Consider the following 26166-nt stretch of genomic DNA (forward strand, 5'->3'; position numbering starts at 1 on the left):
TGGGTACTTTTTGCTTTACTTTAAAGAACCATTTCACTAGTAAGACCTCAGAAAAGGGAGCAGTAGTTCTTGGAGACATGCCTGTAGGGCAATTGGCTCTGAACTACAGAAGGACCTGAAGTTGCTCCTTGCCCCGGCTACAATCCCTGTCAGTCTCACCGGTCACATGACACTTCTGCTCTGCCTTGTCTTTCTTCTAATCCATCTCTGTGCTAACTTACATAGTGGCTTTTTCAGTGAACTCAAGTTCGGCCACACCATGAGGGTCCCATTTCTTTCCCTGGTCTAGTCAGCTATGGCTCAGGTTGGAAGGCGGGGCAAGGGCAGGTGCATAAAACAAGGGAGCCATACTGGACACCCCCCGGGACACCACCTCAACAGCCTCCAGAGCCCAGCTCAATAGCCGCCATTTCTTTGGTGATCAGATCCAGGCAGGTATTGCTCTACTTCAGGCAGGTAATGGTCCCTGTGTTGCTCTTTTTCCTGTCTAGGGCTTCCCTGAGACTGCAGCTTTGGTCACCTGCAGGAACCTGCTACATTTTAAACAGGGCCAAGTGAAATACGTGGGAACGGGGCTTCCAGGACACCCTTTACCAACGGAAACAGGAACCCATTGGATAGACGCTTCCCCCCTTCTGCCCCTGGATGCACAGTCCTGAGGTAACTTTCAGAAGGTACCTCAGAAGATCCTGGTGGGGTGAAGCATGTCATTCATAGGCCTGGCCGCCTTGATAAGGCATCCTTGCACTGGTTTTTCCTCCTTTCCATGTACATGCTTCCAGTCCAGTACTCCCACTCCCTGGGATCAGATCACCAAATAAATTGCCTGTATGCAAGCCCTTGTCTCAGGCTCAGTTTTCAGAGGAATGCAGAGTTAAGTCAGATTCCTACAAGGGTCTTGTATAAGCAGGTTCCATAAGAACTGTCTAATCCACCTACATATATTTGCCAGGCTGTATTATTTCTAAGATAGTAATTAAGTTGGAGACTGTCTCTAAACCAAAAGTAAGTAGTTCAGGACTAGCCTATGTTCCATTAACTGGAACAGTAGCAACCAAAGTTGCTCCTGCCCTTAATGAGAAAAGCTACTACTGAGATAGGTGCAGGCTCCAATCTCCCTCTCCTCTCCTGAAGAACCAAGAGCCTCAGGGACAAAGAGACCCTCACTCAGAAAATACAGTTCCCTAAGAGATTTTGTGATGAGAGTTTAGGATGAAGGGCCTCCAAAAGAGGGAAGAAAAATCAACAGATGAACAATAAAATGCCAATGAGTTTCATTCAAATGCAGAGGAAAATCAGAAAGTGATAATGATAGTTGGTAAATGAAATGACATGTGGATAACTGAAAGGGATAAAGTGAGTAGAAGGTTGGCTGGGAAGTGTTTTAGGTTGAGTAGATTAGAGAGGTGGGAGTTAGTAGTTCAGAGGGCAGGAGTTATGAAGCAACCACAAAATGCTTGTCACGTATTTTTCAAGGTAACCTTTTCTGATTGTTAAAATATGGAGAAAATCACTGCAAGCTTGTTCACAGAACACTTGGAAATGAAATCTGCCCTCCTGAAAAGCATTCATTGGAAGTTTTCAGAACAGCACCAAAAAATTTTAATTCAGGCAATAGATAGAAATGGATAGTTCTTTTGTGACTAACATTCTCCCTTATGAAATGTGTTAACTACTTAGGTTTTGCATTTCCTGATGTATAGACAAATTCATGAAGTCTTCATGAATTTAGATGTCAGCTAATTTCATTTTATTAAAAATGGATTCTATAAATACTGAGTGCAAGAATTAGAGACACAAAAGGAGGAGGGTTGGCTGCTTCTGGGCAGTATCTGTTGAGGACCCAATGACTGGTTTTCCTTTCTCATTCCCAGATATCCAGGAAAGGCTCCACAACCTAAAGATTTCTGGAACTGTGTATCTTCCCACAGAAGTGTCAGCTCGAACTAGGAACTGTCTTAATCATACAACTTAGCTTCACGCTAAATCTACCCGGCCAATATGCCTTCCAGGATGCCTTCTAACATGTCTCCTTCATTCTGATGACTCACAATTACAAACTTAAACATTAACCCCAAGCCCCGACCTCCACTACCTTCTGTACTCTCTCTGATCTGACAGACAGCTTCCTCCTCAGTTCACTGTACCCAACCCTACTAATTCCTCTACTCCCCTAGTTGGACCTTTTATCTTCTATGGATCCTCTCCCATAACTTTTAATTCTTTGTTCTTCTCTTTATGCCACTTACCCTACCATACTGTGATATTATAGTTTATCAGAGAGTGGTTTGGGACCCCAATCTCTGGTAGTGTTAACTCCAGTCTTAACCCCCTTACATATACTTGCACTCTTTGAGAGCAGGTCCCAAATTTCAATTATAGAACATAAGCTCCACAGCAGCAGAGCACATTATTACTCATTGTTGTATCTACTGCCCCAAATAGAGACTGGCACAAATGCTTAACAAATAACTGGTGAGTGGTCGGATTTATCCTTTAATTCTCCATGTGGCCCAGTTCTGCATTTTGTGCATCACTGATCCTTTACATACATTTTTTTTAATCAAATTTACCCAATTAAAAGCTACTTGGATCTAAAACATAGGGTTCAGTATTTTATAAATTTGAGTTATAGGTCACTAAGAAAAACTCATCTAAAGTAGTTCCCTGACCTTTTAAAGCTACATAATAAAGACATCTCTTCCTGAGATGGGACTTTTTCTTTCATGAACTTCCCTAATGAGGCCTAAATCATACCATCTGATTATAGACCAGAGCCAAGAATCACATTTTAAGTTGAAAAAAACTTCAAAAATGCAAACACCTTGTTTTACAACAGAGATCAAAAAAGGTCAAAAGAATTAAAAAGAAAACAAAAGTCATGCTGCATCATAACTTAATTTTTGTGCTTTTCATTTCGGTGTTTTCCCATAACAATCTGTTTTTGAGTACAGACAATGAAAAATGTGAGGAAAAATCATGGCAGAGAATGACCAGATTGGGATATCTTAACACCAAATCTATAGGTATCTGTCTACATAGCACAAAATGCAAAACTATCCCTTCAATATCTCCACACTAGATATAAAGGAGGGAACCATAACTATGGGCTTATTATGCTCTGTTCTAACCAGCTGCGTCAATCTGACGAACAGTAATGGTTGAAAATATCTCCTGTCCTGGAAAAATACTACCAAAATTTTGTAAATGTTATGAACTTTATAGATTCTGTTGTTACAATTATTAGGAAATACTCTTTGTAAATCACTCTCTCACCACTAGTAAGGTAATGGCCAAAATTGTTTTCTTCTTCTCTTTCACTCAAAAAAATTGTACATGCATGTATACATACACATACACAGTTGTATACTAATTTTGGTTATTCAGATGAGATGACATGATGTTGAGATTCTGGTACTTCATGTACAAGATCCCCTTGGAAAATTCCAAGACAAATCTCAGATTATATGAAACTCCTTATTATAGTGAAGTTCCTATGTAACTGAGTAGAATTGTAGACTTACAAAGTCTATAGACATAATTATATTTTTATATTTTATATATTTATATTTATATTTCTTTTAAATTTTCCCTCTTAAATGGAAGCCACTATGGAAATAAAAATGCAGTAAAATTTCTATTTAAAATATTTTTTTGTTCCATTGACTTAATAAAATCCTATTTCTGATATCAACAATATGTGTAATTCTTTCTCATTCATTCTCTACGATCAAGCCTACATGCATACATATTTATGCATATATTATTTATAATTAATCATAAAATGTACTTGAGCTTTCTAAACATTTCTTTGTATCAAATCAACTGACTAAACTTCAACCTAAAGTTTCTTTTCAAAATAGTTTAATAACTTAAAGAAACATTTCAAGTGCCTATGTTGTGACAGAGATGCATTTATTCATTCAACAAATGCTTACCAAAAGCCTTTGTGAATCTAGCCCTGTTGTAGGAACTGGAAATAGATAAGACAGATGGTCATACCTCTGCTATGCTGGGGCATATTTCCTACTGGGGACATGAAAAAGAGAGAGAGAGATGAAAAAAATAACTCTAGGTAGTAACGTGTACAGTGAAAAAAGCACTCTAATGGGACAGTGACTGGGAGTGTGCTCATCTTTAGAAAGGGTATTTCAGGAAAAGAGATATTTGGTTCGAGACCTGAAAGATGCGAAGCCAACCATATAAAGATGAACATTCTGAGTATAGGGCCCAACAATACAATGGTCCTGAGATTTGCCCTACTTGAGGGACAGTAGAGTGAGGCAGGCAAAGAGAAAGGAGCAGGAAATCAAGGGGAGAGATAGGTAGGGGCCAGATCATATCAGACCTTATATGTTGTGAACTTTATTCAAAGGGCAATGGATTACTACTGGAGGGTTTCAACCCTGGTGTGAAATGATCTTATCTAAAATTTAAAAAAATCAGTTTGTCTCCACAAAGCAGGAGATGAGCAGGCAGACCAGTTAGGAGGCAGATGTAGCAGATACAGAGAGAGAAGTAGATAGAGTCAAGCTGTAATTTGGAGGTAAAAATGTCAGGATGTTGGAGAAGAGGGAAGCAGAGGCACCAAGGAAGATTCCTGGGTTAGAAGGTATGTGGTTCTGAACTTGTTGGATGGGGAAGACCATGGTGGGGAGCGGCGGGGGAGGAAATGAAGGCTAGAACACAATCAGATCTCTGCTTTACAAGTATCTAAACATCCAAATAATCATCCAAAGCAGATAGATATACTCAGTCAGATTTTTAAGAACCTCCTTTTGCGATAAGTTAGTGATAAATTATACACCTGACCTTTGAACAATATGGGTTTGAACCATGCAGGTCCACTTACACACAGATTTTTTACAGGATACTAGTATATTGTCTCTTCCCTAAGATTTCTTAATAACATTTTCCTTTCTGTAGCTTAGTTTATTATGAGAATACAATATATAATACATATATAACCAAAATATGTATTAATTGACTTTAAATTATCGGAAGGTTTCCAGTCAAGACTAGGCTCTTAATGGTTAAGTTTTTAGGGAATCAAAAATTATACATAGTTTTTTGACTACCAGGTATCAGTGCCTCAACCCCTACGGTGTTCGAGGGTCAACTGTATGTATACATATATGACTATGGAAATAGAACTCTTAATTTTGGAGATACTAGCATGTAATGGCATTTAAAGCCAAAGAAAAGCTAGGGAGACAATGTAGATAGTGAAAAGAAGAAAGCTGAAGATGAAGCCTGAGGCACTCAAACACTTAACTGTCAGTCAAGGAGAAAGACTCAGGGGCCAAAATGAAAGAGGAATAAACACAGCCTATGTTATTATAAAAATCAGATGAATTAAATGTTTACTGAGGAGAAGTGATATGACTAATTCAGGTGTAGCTGAGGACTGAGAACGGACCAACCACTGAATTAATCAACATGGTGGTCACTGTTATCTTTGAGAACCATTAGAAAATGGATGTTCAACTGGAGAGAAGTGAAGACAAAACGAGAGGGTAGGAGGTAGAAAAAGTATTTTTTTTAAATTGTGCCAGATGTTATTGAGGATAGATAAGTAAATATCGCATGGTTCTTGTTTTCTGAGAAGGTCCTTAATGTGTAAGAAATCTTTCATCAACAATCTCGGAAAAATATGTTTTTGATAAAAAAGGGATTACATTTATATTAAGAAGCACCTTGCAAAGCCTGTTACTATAAAAAAAAAAGAAAAAGCTAAGTTAAATAATATATTTTATTAGGAACACAAAATCTTCAATGCATCAACAATTTTGTCATCAGATTTTGAGATTATTTGTTTACAGACTAAAAATAAATTTTACACATCACTTCACAAGTTAAAATGCTCAAACATTGTTCAGAATATGACTATTCAAGAAAGAACTATAGACATTTTCTTTGTCCTATTTCCAAAATCTTCCTAGACAGGATGTTAGACAGCTACCACATATAATATGTGTGAATTAAATAAGATAAATGTGTCCTTTGCCATAAAAAGTCTGAGATTTTATGTAATTATAGGCATGTGAATGAATAGTTTAGAATAATGCACGACTGTCATCAAATCACATCTTCATATACATGTATAATCCATTTTGCACAATGGTGTCAATTCAGTGTGTATGTAATTAAATTGTAAGGTACAGTAATAGCTGCTGCTGAGTTGAAATCCTGCTTTTTTAGTTTAAAGAAATGAACAGAAAACAGTCTAGTGAACATCAAAGTACCTTTTGAGACAGTTAAATCTCATCAAAGAGGTCTTCTGAACTACTGTTTCTTAGAGTTTCTAAAGACATGTTTTCAGCTGAGCTGTGCTCCTTTTTTGACGTCTCAGGTAGTGGAGGATCAAACCTAGAGTAAAAAGAAAATCAACGGTATTTTATTCTAAAAATGCCATATAGGGTAAAAGAAAATTAAGAGACACAGAAGTGAAACAAAAGTCAAATTCTATTAGAATTGGTTTAGAGACTCATTTCCATATGCTGCTTGAACATAAAAAAAGAGATGAAGAGAATTTAATTTCTTTAACTGCTTTAGGATTAATCTGTCTCTATTCTGAGCTAACAAAAATTCAAGGGCCTACAACAATACTCATAATTAAGGTCAAGAAATAAAATATCCTCTGTGTTGTAAGCCTTTCTATGCCAAGATACAAAAGGTCTATGTCTCAAGCCATTTATTTAATAATCCTATCACAATTTATATCTTCCTTTGGCTCCCTTAAATTCTACCTATTAACATGCATTTGAACCTCTTAATATCAGAAGGTCTAATCACATGAATTTCCTTTAGTGGTCTTTCATTGTAAGTGTATATAACTGATAATGACTTCACATTTTAACAGTTGTTGATGAAATGTTGGCCCACATTTACTTACTGAATTTACATGTATTTAATAACTACATTTTATTCCATTTCAGTACTAGAGTTACTACATTAAGGGGCTGACATCTGTATTTATGTAAATATTCTCTTTGAGTCCTGGGATAAAGGGCATGATGATCCCAGATTGTTAACTGGACTTATAAAACAGTAACCTGCAGGGTAATGGCTCAATCAGAAGGACCCTTGTATAAACCTTGTCAGTGGTTCTTTGTGGAACCTAAATAAAACGTTCTTCATATTGACAATTAGAGGTGGTTTTAGGGGCAATTATGACTAGGTTGTGTCAGTCCACTAAAACTCAGTAATGCCCTCATATTTCCAACTTCAAAGACAGAGGCAGAGTCATAGCAGCTCAGTAGAGCTAAGAGAATGAGACGTGAAGTCAGGACACCTATGTGTGGATCCAGGTCTACTTCTTCTTAGCCATGTGACTTTAGACAAGTCATTTAACCTAACCAGACTTCTGTTTTCTCACCTGTAAAACTGGAATAACAGCTGTCTCAGTGGTGGTCCAAAGATTAAATGAGGCGTCATGTATGAAAATGCTTGTAAATTCCCACAGAACATTTGGAAGCTATTATTAGGGCCTCTAATACTGCATAAATTACCAAAGAAAGAAAGAAAGAAAGAAAGAAAGAAAAAGTTCCGCTAATAGTTTCTTTAATTTGAAAGGCTAACCAATTAAAAATCCCCAAACACTGAGTTTGTTTAGATTAAGAGTATTTAAAAAATCTAGCACCCACACTTGGTCTCAAGAGATTATTAAAAATGAAACGCCACAGGGTCCTCCTTGGCCTCCTGACTGCATACAATTAACTGTGGTTGGCTGCAACGTGTTCTGTCCTATCCTGAGCAAGCCAAGTTCAGAGAACATCACACTCATGGGAATGCCAAGGTGCTAGGTATTAATGCATTATCAAGATGACAAGTCCTCCCTCTGGGAACTTTAATGTTAAAATTAACAATAAATATGGACACAATTATTGTAACATGTAACTAAATACCTAAAAATATATTTCATAGAAGGAGAAAATGATACAGTAGAGAATAAAAGTATAATTATTACATGTATACATTTTCAATGTCAACTCAATACATTTAAACATTTTTCTCTGGCCCAAAATGTCTCAGAGTTGCTTTTTCTCCTTCTGGTAAAATGGAGAATTGATTTTTTTCAAATAAAGTCAGACCTTGAAAAATCTCTAATTTTGTTTGTAGTTTAGAGCCAGAAAAGAGAGATCAATCAGTTTAGTTTAAAAAAATTGGCATAAGACAAAAGGATGACTCTGAAGTGATAAGTCTAAAGGCTATGGATTCCTAGTGCTTCGTTTATGATTCCCATCTCCTTCTAAAGTCACAAGGAGCTCAAGAATTAGACTGACTCTTGTTTTCAGTGTCTAGTACATAACAGATGTTCAACAAATTTGTTCAACGAATAGGGATCATTTTCTACAATTTTTATACCTGTGGTAAGTCAACATAATAAATTTAGAACTCTTTCCACAACTGAAAGAAAAGTTTAATCATCTATATAAGTAATAAATATTATGACTTTTTACAAATTCTACAAAGCATAAAAAAGAAGATGAAAATGTCCAACATTCTATTTTGCATGATTTTTATTTTCATGGTCTTTATTTTCACAAAAATGGGATCATTCTAATATATATAATTTTATTTTTGGAGAATTTTTTTACTCTACACATTAGCAATATCTTTGCATGTTAAGATACTTAGCTACGGGGTCTTTGATATGCCTTTCAAAGAGCATACATTTTTCTTTATCCACATTCACCAAATCTAATTCTCTACTCTCTAATTCCTTAAATTTCTGAAATCTGTCCTCATTCTTACCTCTTTCCTAGAAGTTTTAGGGAGGTCACAAATAAGAACCTAACTAAGAAGAAAGAATAACCTCTTCTCAGTTTATCAGTGTTCCTCTACGCAGAAGTTGATAAATAGGGGGAGGAGCAAGATGGTGGATGAGTAGGAGACCTAAATATTGTCGGGGTCCAGGAATTAAGCTAAATATTTATCAAACCATTCCGAACACCTACAAACTCATTAGGAAATGAAAGAGAAGAGCAGCAATTCTAGGAACAGAAAAGCAACCACTTTATGGAAGGTAGGACATGTGGAGAAGTGAATCCAAGGTGATATATGGGAAGATAGACCATGGAGGGAGGGGCTGGCTCCCCACAAGCAGAGCACAAAATCTGAAGTTTTGTAAGTCTGCTCCATGGAGGGACATAGATCCAGAGGCTAAGAGGGGGATGGAGCCTTCATTGGGACAGTGTGGTCTCACTACCCACGGGGTCACAGAAAGACCAGAAGTGCCTGAGTGCAGCAGAGCACTCAGGTATCAGAGACAGGAAGCCAGCTGCAGAGAAGGATCCCAGTAGTGGGATCCCAGCTTGGGGTTACCTTAAACTGTGATCCAAGGCATAGTGTGGGCACTGCTCTTTAAGCAGGGACACCACAAGACCCCACAAGTCCAGGTCCAGGGAGATCCTCCCCTTCCACCTCCAGGAGGGATGGTGTGGGAATATGCTGTAGGAATCTGCTGGGTATGGAGACTCCAAACAGGGCCGTAGGCCAAAGATAGAAACACTTGGTCACAGGCTGGATGAGCTTGGAGCCGGCCAGAGACCGGGTAGTCCGGAGGGATTGATTGCCTTTCTCTGAGGGTGCACTGAGGAGTGGGGCCCTGAGCTCTCGGCTCCTTGGGCTGGGGATTGGGAGACCACCATCTTCAATCTCATCCTCCAAAGCTGTACAGAAAGCACTCAGGGAACAAAAGCTACCGAAAGCAAACCCGAGCAGATTACTTAGCCTGGCCCCTGGCAAAGGTGGTGCAGTTCCACCTCCGGCAAAGACATTTGAGAATCACTGCAACAGACCCTGCCCCCAGAAGATCAACAAGAACAGCCAGCCAAGACCAAGTTCACTGATCAACAAGAACTGCGGAACTGCAGAGCTAGTGAAATGCAGCACATAGAATTCATGGCTTTCTTCCCCATGATTCCTTAGTCTTTCAAAGTTAAATTTTTTAAATTTTATTTTTTTCTTATTTTATTTAAAAAAATTTTCCTCTTTCCTATTTTAACATTTTTTTGAATATTTTATCTTATCAATACCTTTTTAAAAATCTTTTTGAATTTTTCATTCTTATATTCTATCCCTTCATTCTATTTAACTTTATTTTTTTTATGCACATAAGTTTTTTGTTCTTTAAAATTTTGATACACTTTCTTTTAACAGATGAAAATATACCCTAAATATAGCATAAAGCTTTGTGGCTTTGTTGTAGTCTCCAACCTGATCATATGCCCACCTTTTTTTTTCTTTTTTCAACTAACTTATCAATTCCCTTTTTAGAATCTTTTTAAATTTTCATCTTTACAATCATACTCTATCCCTTCATTGTGTTTACACTTATTTTTTTTTGTGTGTGTATATATATATATATATGTATATATATATATATATATGTATTTTTTTTCTTTCTTTAAAATTTTGGGAAACAGTTTCTTCTAGCAGACTAAAATACACCCAAAATCAAATGTGTGGCTTCATTCTATTCACCAGTCTAATCATGTGAAAATATATATATATATACATATATTATATATATGTATATATATATATATATAAAAACATTTCCTATTCCCCATCTCCTTTCTTCTCCCCCCAATTTTGGGTTTCTTCTGACTTGGTTAGTGCATATTTTTCTGGGGTTGTTGCTACCCTTTTAATATTTAGTTCTCTCATTTATCTATTCTTAACTGGATAAAATGACAAGGCAAAAAAACTCATCTCAAAAAAAAAAGAACAAGAGGCAGTACTGATGGCTAGGAACCTATTCAATAAGGACATCAGTAACGTGTCAGAACTAGATTTCAGAATGATGATTATCAAGATGCTAACTGGGCATAAAAAAATCATAGAAGATACTAGGGAATCCCTTTCTGGAGAATTAAAATCCTTTTCTGGAGAAATAAAAGAACTAAAATCTAACCCAGTTGATATCAAAAAAGCTATTAATGCAGTGCAATAAAAAAACAAAGGCTCTTATTGCTAGGATAAATGGGGCAGAAGAGAGAATCAGTAATACAGAAGACCAAATATGATGGATAATAAAGCAAGCTGCAAAAAAGAGAGATAAACAACTACTGGACCACAAGGGGAGAATATGAGAGATAAGTGAAAGCAAAAGACAAAACAATGTTAGAATAATTGGGATCCCAGAAAAAGAAGAAAGGGGGGGCAGAGGTATACTGGAGCAAATTACAGCAGAGAATTTCCCTAATTTGGTGAAGGGAACAAGCATCAAAATCCAGGAGGCACAGAAAACCCCACTCAAAATCTGTAAGAATAGGTCCATACCCTGTCATCTAACAAGAAAATTTAAAAGTATCAGTGATAAAGAGAAAATCCTGAAAGCAGCTTAGGACAAGAGGTTTGTAATATATAACAGCAGAAATATTAGATTGGCAGCAGACCTAACCACAGAAACCTGGCAGGCCAGAAAGGACTGGCATGATATATTCAGAGCATTAAAAGAGAAAAGCATGCAGCAAAGAATAGTACATCCAGCTAGGCTGTCGTTGAAAATAGAAGGAAAGATAAAAAGCTTCCAGGACAAACAAAAACTAAAAGAATTTGCAAACACCAAACCAGGCCTACAGGAAATACTGAAAGGGGTCCTCTAAGCAAAGAGAGAGCCTAAAAGTAACAGACCAGAACAGAACAGAGACAATATACAGTAACAGTCACCTTATAGGCAATATAATGGCACAAAATTCATATCTTTCAGAAGTTACCCTGAACGTAAATGGGCTAAATGTCCTGATCAAAAGACACAGGGAATCAGGATGGATTAAAAAAACAAGACCCATTGATATGCTGTCTACAAGAAACTCATTTTAGACACAAAGACACCTCCAGATCTAAAGTGAGGGGTTGAAAACTATTTACCATGCTAATGGACATCAAAAGAAAGCTGGGGTGGCAATCCTTATAACAGATAAATTAGATTTTAAGCCAAGGACTATACTAAGAAATGTAGAAGGATACTATATCATATTTAAAGGGTCTGTCCAATAAGAAGATCTAACAATTTTAAATATCTATGCCCCTACCATGTGGACAGTCAATTACATAAACCAATTAATAACAAAATCAAAGAAACACATCAACAATAATACAATAATAGTAGGGGACTTTAACACCCCCCTCACTGAAATGGACAGATCATCTAAGCAAAAGATCAACAAGGAAATAAAGGCTTTAAAAGACACACTGGACAAGATGGACATCAAAGATATATTCAGGACATTCCACCCCAAAGCAACAGAATACACATTCTTCTCTAGTACACATGGAACATTCTCCAGAATAGATCACATCCTGGGTCAAAATCAGGTCTCAACCTGTACCAAAAGACTGGGATCGTTCCCTGCATATTTTCAGACTACAATGCTTTGAAACTAGAACTCAGCCACAAGAGGAAAGTTGGAAAGAACTCAAATACATGGAAGCTGAAGAGCATCCTACTAAAGAATGAAGGGTTCAACCAGGAAACTAAAGAAGAATTAAAAGAATTCATGGAAACAAATGAAAAAAACCCAGAACTGTTCAAATCTTTGGGATAAAGAAAAGGTGGTCCTGAGAAGAAAGTACATAGCAATACAAGCCTTTCTCAAGAAACAAGAAAGGTCTCAAGTATACAACCTAACCCTACACCTAAGGGGCTAGAGAAAGAACAGCAAAGAAAGCAAAAACCCATCAGGAGAAGAGAAATAATACAGATCAGAGCAGAAATCAATGAAATAGAAACCAAAAGAATGGTAAAACAGATCAACGAAACTATGACCTAGTTCTTTGAAGGAATTAATAAGATTGATAAACCCCTGGCCAGACTTTTCCAAAAGAAAAGAGAAAGGACCCAAAATAATAAAACCATGAATGAAAGCAGAGAGATCACAACCAACACCAAAGAAATAAAAACAGTTATAAGAACATATGAGCAAAAATACGCCAGCAAATTTCACAATCTGGAAGAAATGGATGCATTCCTAGAGACGTATAAACTACCAAAACTGAACCAGGAAGAAATAGAAAACCTGAATAGACCCATAACCAGTAAGGACGTTGAAACAGTAATCAAAAATCTCCCAAAAAACAAGAGCCCAGGGCCAGATGACTTCCCAGGGGATTTCTACCAAACATTTAAGGAAGAATAAATACCTATTCTCCTGAAACTATTCCAAAAAATAGAAATGGAAGGAAAACTTTCAAACTCATTTTATGAGGCCAGCATTATGTTGATCCAACAACCAAAGACCCCATCAAAAAGGAGAATTACAGACCAATATCCCTGATGAGCACGAATAGTAGCCAATAGGATCCAACAGTACATTAAAAGGATTATTCACCAGGATCAAGTGGGATTTATTCCTGGGCTGCAAGGCTGGTTCAAAATCTGCAAATCAATCAATGTGATACAATACATTAATAAAAGAAAGAACAAGAACCCTGTGATACTCTCAATAGATGCTGAAAAAGCTTTTGACATAGTATAGCATCCTTTCTTGATCAAAACTCTTCACAGTGAGGGATAGAGGGTACAAACCTCAGTATCATCAAAGCCATCTATGATAAACCCACAGCAAATATCATTCTCAATGGGGGAAAACTGATAGCTTTTTCCCTAAGGTAAAGAAAAGGACAGGGCTGTCTACTATCACCACTGCTATTCAACATAGTACTAAAAGTCCTAGCCTCAGCAATCAGACAACAAAAACAATTAAAAGGCATGCACGTTGGCAAAGAAGAAGTCAACCTCTTACTCCTTGCAGATGATATGATACTTTATGTCGAAAACCCAAAAGACTCCACTCCAAAACTGCTAGAACTCATACAGGAATTCAGTAAAGTGTCAGGATACAAAATCAATGGACAGAAATCAGTTGCATTTCTATACACCAACAACAAGACAGAAGAAAGAGAAATTAAGGAGTCAATCCCATTTACAATTGCACCCAAAATCATAAGATAAATAGGTGTAAATCTAACCAAAGAGGCAAAGAATTTGTACTATAGGACTATATTTGTACTATATTTGTATATTTGTACTACAGGAATATATTTGTATATTTGTACTATAGGAAACTATGAAGTACTCATGAAAGAAATTGAGGAAGATGCAAAGAAATGGAAAAATGTTCCATGCTCATGGAACAACAAATGGAAGAACAAATATTGTGGAAATGTCTACGCTACTTAGAGCTATCTACATATTTAATGCAATCCCTATCAAAATACCATCAACTTTTTTCAAAGAAATGGAACAAATAATCCTAAAATTTGTATGGAACCAGAAAAGACCCCAAATAGCCAGAGGAATGTTGAGAAAGAAAATCAAAGTTGGTGGCATCACAATTCCAGACTTCAAGCTCTATTACAAAGTTGTCATCATCAAGACAGTATGGTACTGGCACAAAAACAGACACATAGATCAATGGGACAGAAGAGAGAGCCCAGAAATGGACCCTCAATTCTATGGTCAACTAATCTTCGACAAAGCAGGAAAGAATGTCCAATGGAAAAAAGTCTCTTCAACAAGTGGTGCTGGGAATATTGGACAGCCACATGCAGAAAAATGAAACTGGATCATTTCCTTACATCACACACAAAAATAGACTCAAAATGGATGAAAGACCTCAATGTGAGACAGGAATCCATCAAAATCCTTGAGGAGAACACAGGCAGCAACCTCTTCCACCTCAGCCACAGCAGTTTCTTCATAGAAACATCACCAAAGGCAAGGGAGGCAAGGTTAAAAATGAACTACTGGGACTTCATCAAGATCAAAAGCTTTTTCACAGCAAAGGAAACAGTCAGCAAAACCAAAAGATGACTGACAGAATGGGAGAAGATATTTGCAAATGACATCTCGGATAAAGGGCTAGTATCCAAAATCTATAAAGAATTTACCAAACTCAACACCCAAAGAACAAATAACCCAATCAAGAAATGGGCAGAGGAGAGGACATGAACAGACATTTCTGCAAAGAAGACATCCAGATGGCCAACAGACGCATGAAAAAGTGCTCCACATCACTCGGCATCAGGGAAATACAACTCAAAACCACAATGAGATACCACCTCACACCAGTCAGAATGGCAAAAATCAGCCTGTCAGTAAACGACAGGTGTTGGTGAGGATGTGGAGAAAGGGGAACTCTCCTACATAGTTGGTGGGAATGCAAGCTGGTGCAGCCACTCTGGAAAACAGTATGGAGGTTTCTCAAAAAGCTGAAAATAGAGCTTACCCTACGACCCAGCAATGGCACTACTGGATTTTGTTTTTTAAAATTTTTAAAAATTTATTTAATTATTTATTTATTTACTTTTCACACTACTGGGTTTTACCCTGAAGGTACAAACGTAGTGATCTGAAGGGCATGTACACTTGAATGTTTATAGCAGCAATGTCCACAATAGCCAAAATATGGAAAGAACCTAGATGTCCATCAACGGATGAATGGATAAAAAAGACGTGATATATATGTGTGTGTGTGTGTGTATACATATATGTATATATATATATAATGCAGCCATCAAAAAACCAAATCTTGCCATTTGCAATGACGTGGATGGGTATCATGCTGAGCGAAATAAGTATATCAGAGGAAGACAATTATCATATGATCTCACTGGTAGGAATTTGAGAGGCAGGCAGGGGGTCGTCGGGGTAGGGAGTAAAAAGATGAAACAAATTGGGATTGGGAGGGAGACAAACCATAAGGGCCTCCTAATCTCACGAAAGAAACTGAGGGTTGCTGGGCAGTGGGAGGGAAAGGGATAGGGTGGTTGGGTGATGGACATTGGGGAGGGTTTATGCTATGGGGAGTGCTGTGAATTGTGTAGAACTGATGATTCACAGACCTGTACCCCTGAAACAAATAACACATTATATGTTAATTAAAAAAAAAGATACTTATCTACATTCAACATTTTAATTTGGTTGTACTAGCCACTGATCTACTGATGGATATTTGGTTTATTTCCATTTTTTAATGCTCTTACAAACAATAAACCAATTAATATCCTTAAACATATAACTTAGTATATTTATCACATTATTTTTTCATGAACATGCTTATTCCAAGAATTCATGCTTAGAGGTAAAGTCTGCAAGTAAATAACTCAGAGAATCTGTATCTAAAGTCTTAATAGAAAATGAGCTAAACAAGTAACTTGAAACTTGGGAGTTCCTCCATAACATTAGTTATGGCCATTTTAAGTCCTAAATGTTCCACAAAGACTTTTCACATTCAGCCTGATTTTTCTTTTCTTTAATCATTTAAAGTACCTAATGTCTTTACCTTCTATTTCAATATATAATTTTATTCATTTAATCAATATTTGTTTAGTATGTAGTATGAACAGCTCACTGTATTAGGGGAATAAAACAAACTGATATAGGTATCAAATGATTCTTGCCCTCTGGAAGCTTGCAGTTAAAATTTTTGCTTTTTCTGATTTTTAGAAAAATGTGTCTTTTCATCCTAAAAATTTTATAAGGAGCTTGAAGTAACTATGTAATATAATTTTCTCACAGTGATTTGTCCTTTTGGGAATCTCTATAAATATTGTATCAATATTTAGGACTCAGGAAGATTTTTCAGGTATTTTTGTGGAAAACATCATTCAACAGGAGGAATTCTGAAGCCAGGGTCAAGGATTTTTATTTATACTTCAACACTCTGAGATTTTGGTCAGGTGACTGCAGTTTTCTGGATCTCTTTTCTGGGTCTTTTCTGGATCTCAGTGTCTTAATTTAATTTGTGGGACGTTATGATTACTATAATGATCTTAAGAGTTCTTCCAGGTCCTGACTTTTGGAATAGTTACACTCAGTTGAGCACAGACTACTTTCCAAAACACAGGTTCTTAATAAATATCTGTGGAATAAATGAATATTGTAAATTAAAGAAGAATGGCTAATGATAAGAATAAACCACCTTTGTAGAGTTTAATGCTTAAATTTAAGGACTTTTTAAATAAAGGGAATAAATGAAACTAGATGAAGACAGCTTTACTAAAAGATGACTTCTGTTCTCAACAATACAACTGCAGAGATTTCTGTTTTATTAGCTTGATTCCACACTGTATTAGAATACAAACATATACACAACTACACAGGAATGACACTTCAAATCAAAATATCAAAACTGCATGACCACCATCTAATAACAATGAATAATATAGATCAAAAGTTAAATTTGTCAAAAGATATATCTCATCCTGGGAAAGTTTTTCTAAAATGTCTGAATGAAGATTGGCTTCTCATATAACTTTCTGGGAGTTGAATTACCAACATCTTTTAAAATGTTATTTCCAGTTATTGGTTCATTTTCTAAGGGCATTTCTCAGCCTAGTTTAATACTGGACCATGGCTGGAATATTAACCTTTTCTTACTCAAATGAGAAATATTAATATAATTTGGAGTGAATCCCTTGCATTTTGTTCCATATTCTGAGAATAATATTCCTGAATCGTGTCCAGGAGCCAAGCTGAGCAAAATGAGAGCTCCAGAAATATGTGTAATGATTAATGGCACTGTGACACTTGAAAAATCATGCCCACTTGACTATGACACAAACAATGGTCCTGAAATAAAAAATCAAAGGTCAATTTTTATGTGGCCTAACTATGTATCTCTACCTACACAATACACACAACAAATTGAGGAGAATGTCTTTAGGGTCTTACAATAGATAAGTTTTTGTTTTTGTTTCTCTTTTTAAGCATAAATGGAAACCATAAAGATCAATCAATTCAATTACATTAGAAGCATTAGAAGTAAGTACTTCTACTGATCAGTAGAAACCTTAACGAAAAGGAAAAGACAAGTTACAAACTGAAAGGAGATATTGCAACATATGCTACTGACAAAGGATCACTATCTAAAACTCCTATAACATTTAAAAAATCCAACATTAGTTAAGAATGTATGCCAAAGACCACAGGAACTCAAGAGAAGGGAACAGTGGGGGCAAATAAGCATACGATAATAAAACTGACTTCACTGGTAACCAAGGAAATGAAAACCACTATGAAATATTTTACACCAGATTAGCAAAAATGAAAATGTACAACAATAGCAGAGATCATAGAGGACATGGAATGTAACAAGATAAATTACTACTAGTTAGAGTATAAACAGTGAAATCATTTTGGGTAACAATTTGGCAACCACTAACCAGGTATATGGAGATGTTTATATCTATACCCAGGAATTCTACTCCTATGCACACATTCTCAAGAAACATTTGCATATCTGTGTCAGGAGATATGTGCACAAACGTTCATTGGTGCATTGCTTTTAGTAGTGAAGAACTGAAAACTACCCAATGTCTCTCAACAGGAAAATAGGCAAGTAAAAGTTGCAGAATTTTCACACCATAGACTACAACAATACAGCTATACACATGCATGAATCAGTGTTGAACAAAAGAGCAAAGCATAAAAAAAATACACATAATATGATTCTATTACTCAAAGTTCAAAAACATGCAAAACTAGGCAGTATTCCTCTCTGAACACCAGTGTGTGTGTGAGTGTGTGTGTGTGTGTGTGTGTGTGTACTGTGTTAGCATAATTGTGCAAGTACCTAACAGTTCTTTGCTCTTCCATGGCAATGTTCTCAGATTTCTGGGTTTTTTGAGTTTGGCTTCTGTGAAGATGGTGATACAGAAGAGGGATTAGTATTAGTATTAGTATCAGCATTAGTATTAGTATTAGTATTGGGTGTAAAGGGTTTGCTTTTAAACTTTCACTTAAATTAGGCATAAAGGGTTCGGTGAGTCTCAAGTGGCTGCAGGATATGTGAATGTGGATAGACAGTGAACAGGTAAACCATTACATAGCTGGGGAGCTCGGGGGAGCAGTTGGGGTTTTGTGTAGGGAGATAGCAGTCACTGCCATATCACTGGAACTAAAGGTAAAAGAGCAGAAGAGAACTGTACTATCAGAGAAAACAGTTTCGTATAGAATTCTGCAGAGTATTAAAATTGCAGGGCAGATAGAAATGATTAAAAGGAGACTGTAAAGGAATGATCTAAGAGATACAGGGAGAATCAGAGAGAAGCGCTGTCAAGGCCAAGGGCCAAGTTCATTTTGTGTGCTCACAGCTTATGCTCTTTCCACATGCCACCCAAATGCTAGCTTTCTATACAACTTTGCTCAATCTAGAAATCCACGTTTTCACGCACTATGAATTATCTGGAGTTGAGAAGAACAACTTGGAAGGATGCTACTATTGCTGTGGTTTATTAGAGAAAAGAACAGGCCATGTTTTCTTTTGGAAAGAAGGAGGTCTGAAACTCTTGGACTGCAGCAGCCACAGCAAGAATCTAGCAGATCGGTCAGTTCCTGCCTGGCCACCAAAGCAGATCATTCTAAAGTAGCTGTTTCTCTCACATTTTAGTTATATCTACATATATGTGTATACATGTGTATACTACCTACTTCCCTGGCATCCACCCAGGCATCAGGGTAAAGGTTAGACGTGGTGTGAGGAGTAAGTTAGGGGTGATGTACTGGGAGAGAATCAGACCTGAGCGCTGGCAAGGACATAAATTATTTTTTTTTTAAAGATTTTATTTATTTATTTGACAGATGGAGATCACAAGTAGGCAGAGAGTCAGGCAGAGAGAGAGGGGGGGAAGCAGGCTCCCTGCTGAGCAGGGGCTTGATCCCAGGACCCTGAGATCATGACCCGAGCTGAAGGCAGAGGCTTCAACCCACTGAGCCACCCAGGCGCCCCAAGGACATAAATTATTTTATAATAATAAAAGCCAAACAGCAAATGATTTGTTTTTTAGGATGTAACAAATCAAACCTTCATCAAAAGGACCTCAAAAAAAAAAAAAAAAGCCAAAACAAGGTATTCTGTACTTGCTAGTATTAAATAACTGGGCAGCTAACATACTGACCTTAACAGAGTTCCCAAAATAAACTCAATTACGGACACATTCTTTAAATGGAAAAGTCTGAAATGTATGCTTAAAGATTTGACATTACCAGAATTACCACAGTATTTTCAAATTAAATTTCAGTATTTAAAAATTTTTTGATCTTAGAGTAAGTGGGAAAAGTAGCTTCAAATTTCTAGTTGACCTTATAAAAACCAAAAGCATATCCTAAACAAATTAACAGACTGAAGTCATCAGGACTCAGTAAAACAAGTGTTGTATGTTGTCTGGAATTCAGTGGGCCCAGACGCCATTGTCTTGGCCTGGGAAAATGAAAGAAGAGAAGTCAAAACTTCATTTCTGGCAAGTGAAATGGCAATTAAATAGTGTTAGTTATTTTCAATTAAATTTCTGAAGATATCATTTTCTAAATATGACTTTGCTGTTCAAATGTATTAAGAGCAAGAAGAAAACAGAAATATGCTTTTTGAAATAAGTAATTCTGACTGAAACAAAAAAAGCAGAATTCTGAAGCGTGACTATACTTAATGTTAAGATGCTTTATAGGCATTGGGAAAGAAAGATAATTCTAAAATTTTCCTATAAAATATATATATTATGGATTTGATAAAAGACTCTGTGGTTCTATACAATTCAATGTGTTAAGTCACAAACATTAAGAAATACATGTTTGCAGTCCACAAGGATGCCAACATTTATGCAGGAATTTTATAATAAATTGGAAGATTTTATTGCTTACTATACTTTATTCAGATAAATAATATTACTCTGATAATTCATCAGATTATTAATACTAGAATCTACACATGCTTTGAAAAATCAGTACCTGAAAAACCCTATATTAAAAAACCCTACATTAAACCTCACTTCTTCCTACATTCATTGCATGTTTTGAAATGGTGTGACATTTGCTATTGTTGATCTATGTGTATAAAAGTAGAAAACTGTCATCTTGGTAGAAAATGATTCTCCACAACCTTAATTTTAAGAAAGGCCATTGTTTATTGGTGCTTCAAGTGCTACAGATGAAGCCTCCCTCACAAGACTAGAAAGCTTCTCAGGCAGAAGACTCTGTTATACTTGATGTAGTTATAAATGTTCTAATAGTTGCATGTATTAGTTAATGAACAAATGACTGAGTGAGGTAGACAGTATTGAGAAGTAGAAGTCTCAAGAAAGTTAAACAACCTGCCCAAAGCCACACAGTCAATAAATATGTATGTGAGCAACAACCAGGTGATCCAGAAGCCAGGATATAAGCCTACATTTCCCTCACTCCCAATTCCACACCTATCATGCCACGCTGGTGTATGGGAGTCACTAATTCTTACTTCTAGTATAGAGGAAAGCAGCTTGGTGTTAAGCAGGTGTCTCAAAAGATGGTTTTATGATATGCTCTCAAAGAGTGAAATGTGTAGTCCAAAATGTTTGGAAAATAATTTTTTTTTTCTCATGAAGTCCTCTTAGTGTTTCATGTGCATATTATACAATCAAAGATACGGAAATTCCATAAATAAATTTGTTAATTAAATTATTAAGTAGGGCACCTGGGTGGCTCAGTCAGTTAAGCCTCTGCCTTCAGCTCAGTTCATGATCCCAGGGTCCTGGGATGAAGCCCTGCATGGGGCTCCCTGTTCAGCCTGCCTCTCCCTCTCCCTCTGCCCTTCTCCCTGCTCCCCACTCATGCTCTCTTTCTCTGTTCAATACATAAATCTTTAAAAAATGCTAATAAATTATTAAGTAAAACAAAAGCAAGGTGCCAAAGAATACGTGCATATAATATGTGTGTGTTTATATGTATACAGAATATCTCTAGGCTAGGATTCACTAGAAACTAGCAATGGCTAACTGTGGGGAAAGGAGCTTGAGCAGAAGAACAAAGAGACTTCTTGCTGGATATTCTCTTAAATGGCTAAGATTTTTAAAACTCTATACGTAGATCATATCTTTATAAAGCCCTTTAAGGAAAAAGAACCTTGTTTAACCTGGGTTTGGGGTGTGAACTTAGAAGTGGAAGCCCTTTTCTTTACTATCTCTCAACTATTAACATCCCAGGAAACCAGCGTTTTCTGGAACAGATTACATTATTTACTTCCTTGAGAATACAACATCTGCTAACTTGAAACCCCAAATTTAGTGGCCCAATGAAAGAAAATAAAAATATAGAAAAGGAAGACAGAACTCTACTTTTGGTTACCAAGAGAAATGGAAAAAAATCATGGGTAGACACTAATACCCAGCCATGTAAGTTAGTGATCTCTAGTCTCACTACAGTATGAAACGAGCTATTTGAGTTTCCAGCCACTACTGTAACAAATCACCACAACATAATGGCTTACAAAAACACAAATTCATTCTCTTACTGTTCCGGAGGTCTTCTGTCTGACCCAGATTTCACTGGACTAAAATCAAGGTGTTGGCAGAGCAGTGCTCCTCTCTGGAGGCTCTAGTGGAGAATTTATTTCCTTGCCTTTTCCAGCTTCCAGAGCTACCCTCTTCTTCCATCTTTAAGCCCAGCTACGTCAGAAGGACCCTGTCTCACAGCACATCACCCTGACCTTGCTTTCTTCATCACATCTTTCTCTGCCTCTCCTTCTCTCTCTCTCTCCCATTTAAGAGCCTTGTGACACATTGGACCTACCAGGATAATCCAGAATATTCAGTAACATTTAAGGACAGCCGATTAGCAGCTTTAATCCATCAGCAACCCCTTTGCCATGTGACCTAACATAGCTTTGGTTCTAGGAATTAAGGTACAGACATCTTTGGCCATTCTTCTACCTCCTCCTCCCTTAATTTAGTCAGGGCTCAATTGTTATTCTAACCCATCAGCTTAAATATGTTTCAGGATAACTGAATAGAGAAACAGGTTGTTTAAGAGGATACACAAGGCCCAGGGCTAAAAGAAACCCTCAACCTGGCTGGAGGAGGCATCTGTGAGGTCTCTGCAATAGGAACTGAAAGTTCAAAGAACCCACATTGCATCTTCTTACCCAGAGATAAACTGAACCGATTCCCTGAGAAAGGCTGGCAACTACATCATTCATCACCTTTCCATCCACTATTTATGGAGTGCTCACTCACCATGGGTCAGAGACTCAGCAGGCTGCTAGAAAATTTAGAATACGACGGTGAGCATACAAACCATCCAAGACAGTAGCAGCACGAAGCTGCTGAGCTTGCCTGAAATTACACTTCCAGTAGCCCCAGTCTAGGTTGAGTTTAGAGGCCTGTCTACAGAGCTGTGCTTTATGACAGTTCCAAAGAGTAAAGCTGTTAAAGAACCACAGAAATGCAATCCCCATGGGAATGTGACATGTGTTGTCTGTCACACAGGGCCACATGCTTAGAGGCCCTCATCACTGGGTTACTGTTCTGCTATCACTATCTTGAAACTGTTACTCATTTTGAACAAAGGGCCTTTGCATTTTCATTTTGCACTGAGCCTGCAAATTATTGTAGTTTGTCCTGACCACAAATTTTGAGTGACCGGTGTACCAGTCCCAAACTGAACCTAACCAATTGCTCAGACTTCTGGACAGATAAATAATGGGCCTTTTAAAAACCAATAATGTGCTGATATGTATGGACTCATTCTGTCCTAATCAGAACCTAGTTTTGATCCTTAATTACCACAGACACCAGCAAACCTCCTTCCTAATTTTAGTATATGTGCTGCCAAAGCAAGCAGTCTCCTTTCTAACACTTAAAACACACATACTTTTCCTCTTTTAGGAAATACTTGGTGATTTTTTTTTTTTTTGCCTGCAAATAAATATGTATTTTCCTGATAAATACATACTCTGCTTTATTAGGCTATTCCTTCTCCTTCCTTTCCTCCTCTTTTTTCTTTTTAAAGCTCCACAGTCTTTTGTTTTACAGTAAGAGAACTTAATTTCTACTTTAATTAACAGATTTCTTCATTATTTTAGTCCTTGCTAGTAGGCTTTATTCTTAGCATGCTTAAAATTACCCAGTCTAATTAATTCATCCACTCACAAAGCAGCAAGCCTGTTATTAGTGCCATCCTGTGCTGTGGCTTACCTAACTCCTTCCCTTTGGATTTATCGATTATCAGTCTGCTCCAAATCATTCCTGAATATTTTCCTAGGCTTTTCATGGAAAAGGTGACTAAGGATGATTACACTGTCAGACTTTTTTAAAGAAGTCAAACCAGTGGGACACCTGGGTAGCTCAGTTGTTAAGCATCTGCCCTTGGCTCGAGTCATGATCCCAGGGTCCTGGGATTGAGCCCTGTCTGGGGCCCTGCATTGGGCTCTGTGCTTGGTGGGAAGTCTGCTGCTACCTCTCCCATTCTCCCTGCCTGTGTTCCCTCTCTTGCTGTATGTCTCTCTCTGTGTCAAATAAATAAATAAAATCTTAAAAAAGAAAGTTGAACTATTTTGTAATGTCACTAATATTATAATAATTTCATATAAAAATGAGTAGAGTACCATATAACTCATACATAAAATAAACAAACCAAAAACCCACTTCTTCAAAAGTGTACTAATTCAACTTGGTTTTATGGGTGAAATGTAAAGAGAGTCATTGCTCAAGTTCTGGGAGATGTTCTGTTTTACAGAAACATGTCAGAAAGGAGTCAGAGCACTGGAAGAAGGCAGATGGAAATAATTTACAATCTGTGGATTTTGATTCTGGATTATAAAGATTACTCTTTTTAGTGCATTCAAAAAAAAAATTAACTGAACTATAAAGTAAAGCCAAGCTGATTAGGGAGGCAGAGTGTTTTAAAAACAACTCATTTTATCTCACAACTGATAGTAATTCACTGTTGTAGATAAGGCAGTACAAGGCATGAAAGATGTAATCTACATGCTCAAAGTGACTCAAGAAAGACCTATCTACCCTTTTGACCCTGGAAAAATTTATTACATGGATGGTGTTATGATTCCAGTAAAATTTCAAATGTCACCATTGAACTTTTATTTATCACACTAAACATACATGAAATGCACTCAAATCTTATTTAAAAGTCAAACAAAACCACACAGAAAGCTGTTGACTACGTTGTGTTTTATGTTTACATAACTACATTTACTAAGTGAATTATATACATTTTATCATTATATAAATTACCATTTTTTTAAGATTTTGTACTTAACTAATGTTTATTTTGAGGAAGGAGAGTAAATACGACACATGGTTCCATTAGTGTATTAAATGATGCGATTTAATTTCTTTTTTTAAAAATGTCCTAGTGTAAATAATGCCATAAGAAAAATATAAAAATAGTATTATTTAATCACAATTCTCCAAAATTCATAGTGGAAGAAGTTTTTATACAGCATTCAGAAGTATCATTAACAAATTTAATTACATCAATGTTTTATAAAGGCATTGGTTTGATTTGCCAAAAAGTAGGACTGGCTATAGCATTTGATTATTGAGCCTTGAACAGACAAATTCAGGAAATATTTGATTAACAACTCAAACAATCACTGTTATCTAACTGATCTTATTTTGCTACCAGAAGGTTATCTATTTCAGTCTTGATTATCACCTAAATCATGTAATTATTAACTTTCCCCCTTTCATTTCTTTCCTCCTTTAGCCCATCTTCCAACTGTTGCTAATTAGTTATCTTTCTATGACACAAGTCTGATTATTATCTTCCACTCCTACAATGATGTAGTTGAAACTCCCTTGGCATAGCAAATAAAGAAAGAAATCACTGAATAATTTCTGGCTTCATGGCTATCTTTTGGCTCTAACTATCCAATGTTCTTCTATACTAAACTTCTTGTCATCCACTAAACACACCATTCTTTCATCTTCAAACTTTTCCACATAGTTCTCTCAGCCAGAGGTCTCTTTCTCCTAAGTTCTTTACTTAGCAGACTCCTACTCATCATTAAAAGCCAAATTCAGGGCACCTGGGTGGCTCAGTTGGCTAAGGGTCTGACTCTTCATTTCAGCACAGGTCATGATCTCATGGTTCATGAGATCAAGCCTCACATTGGGCTCCTTGCTCAGGGGGAAGTATGTTTGAAGAGTCTCTCCTTCTGCCCCTCCCCACCCTCCAAAATAAATAAGTAAATCTTAAAAAAGAAGGGGGTCGGAGAAAGACAACTATCATATGATCTCCCTGATATGAGGAAGTGGAGATGCAACATAGGGGGGGTTAAGGGGGTAGGAGAAGAATAAATGAAACAAGATGGGATTGGGAGGGAGATAAACCATAAGTGACCCTTAATCTCACAAAACAAACTGAGGGTGGCTGGGGGGGGGGGG

The 26166-nt window shown here is 36.8% G+C and overlaps 1 protein-coding gene across 7 annotated transcripts in view; it reads right to left on the reverse strand.

The window, feature by feature from the left end:
• Nucleotides 1–26166, reverse strand: part of XRCC4 (X-ray repair cross complementing 4) — a 332298-nt gene that overhangs the window by 78802 nt on the left and 227330 nt on the right. For 2 of the 7 annotated variants that reach the window (XM_032847207.1, XM_032847189.1), the window contains exon 8: nucleotides 6246–6369. The exons of 2 other annotated variants lie outside the window; for them this stretch is intronic. In XM_032847207.1, coding sequence (XP_032703098.1) covers nucleotides 6258–6369 — 112 coding nt within the window. In that variant the 3' untranslated portion in view covers nucleotides 6246–6257. Of the gene's footprint in view, nucleotides 1–3938; nucleotides 4027–5734; nucleotides 6370–26166 lie in introns of those variants that run through there. 3 more of the 7 variants (XR_004381362.1, XM_032847198.1, XM_032847180.1) reach the window with 3 other exon arrangements.

The sequence above is a fragment of the Lontra canadensis genome, unplaced genomic scaffold (genome assembly GCF_010015895.1).
Source record: "Lontra canadensis isolate GAN:19392208 unplaced genomic scaffold, GSC_riverotter_1.0 scaffold4, whole genome shotgun sequence".
Classification (NCBI taxonomy): domain Eukaryota; kingdom Metazoa; phylum Chordata; class Mammalia; order Carnivora; family Mustelidae; genus Lontra; species Lontra canadensis.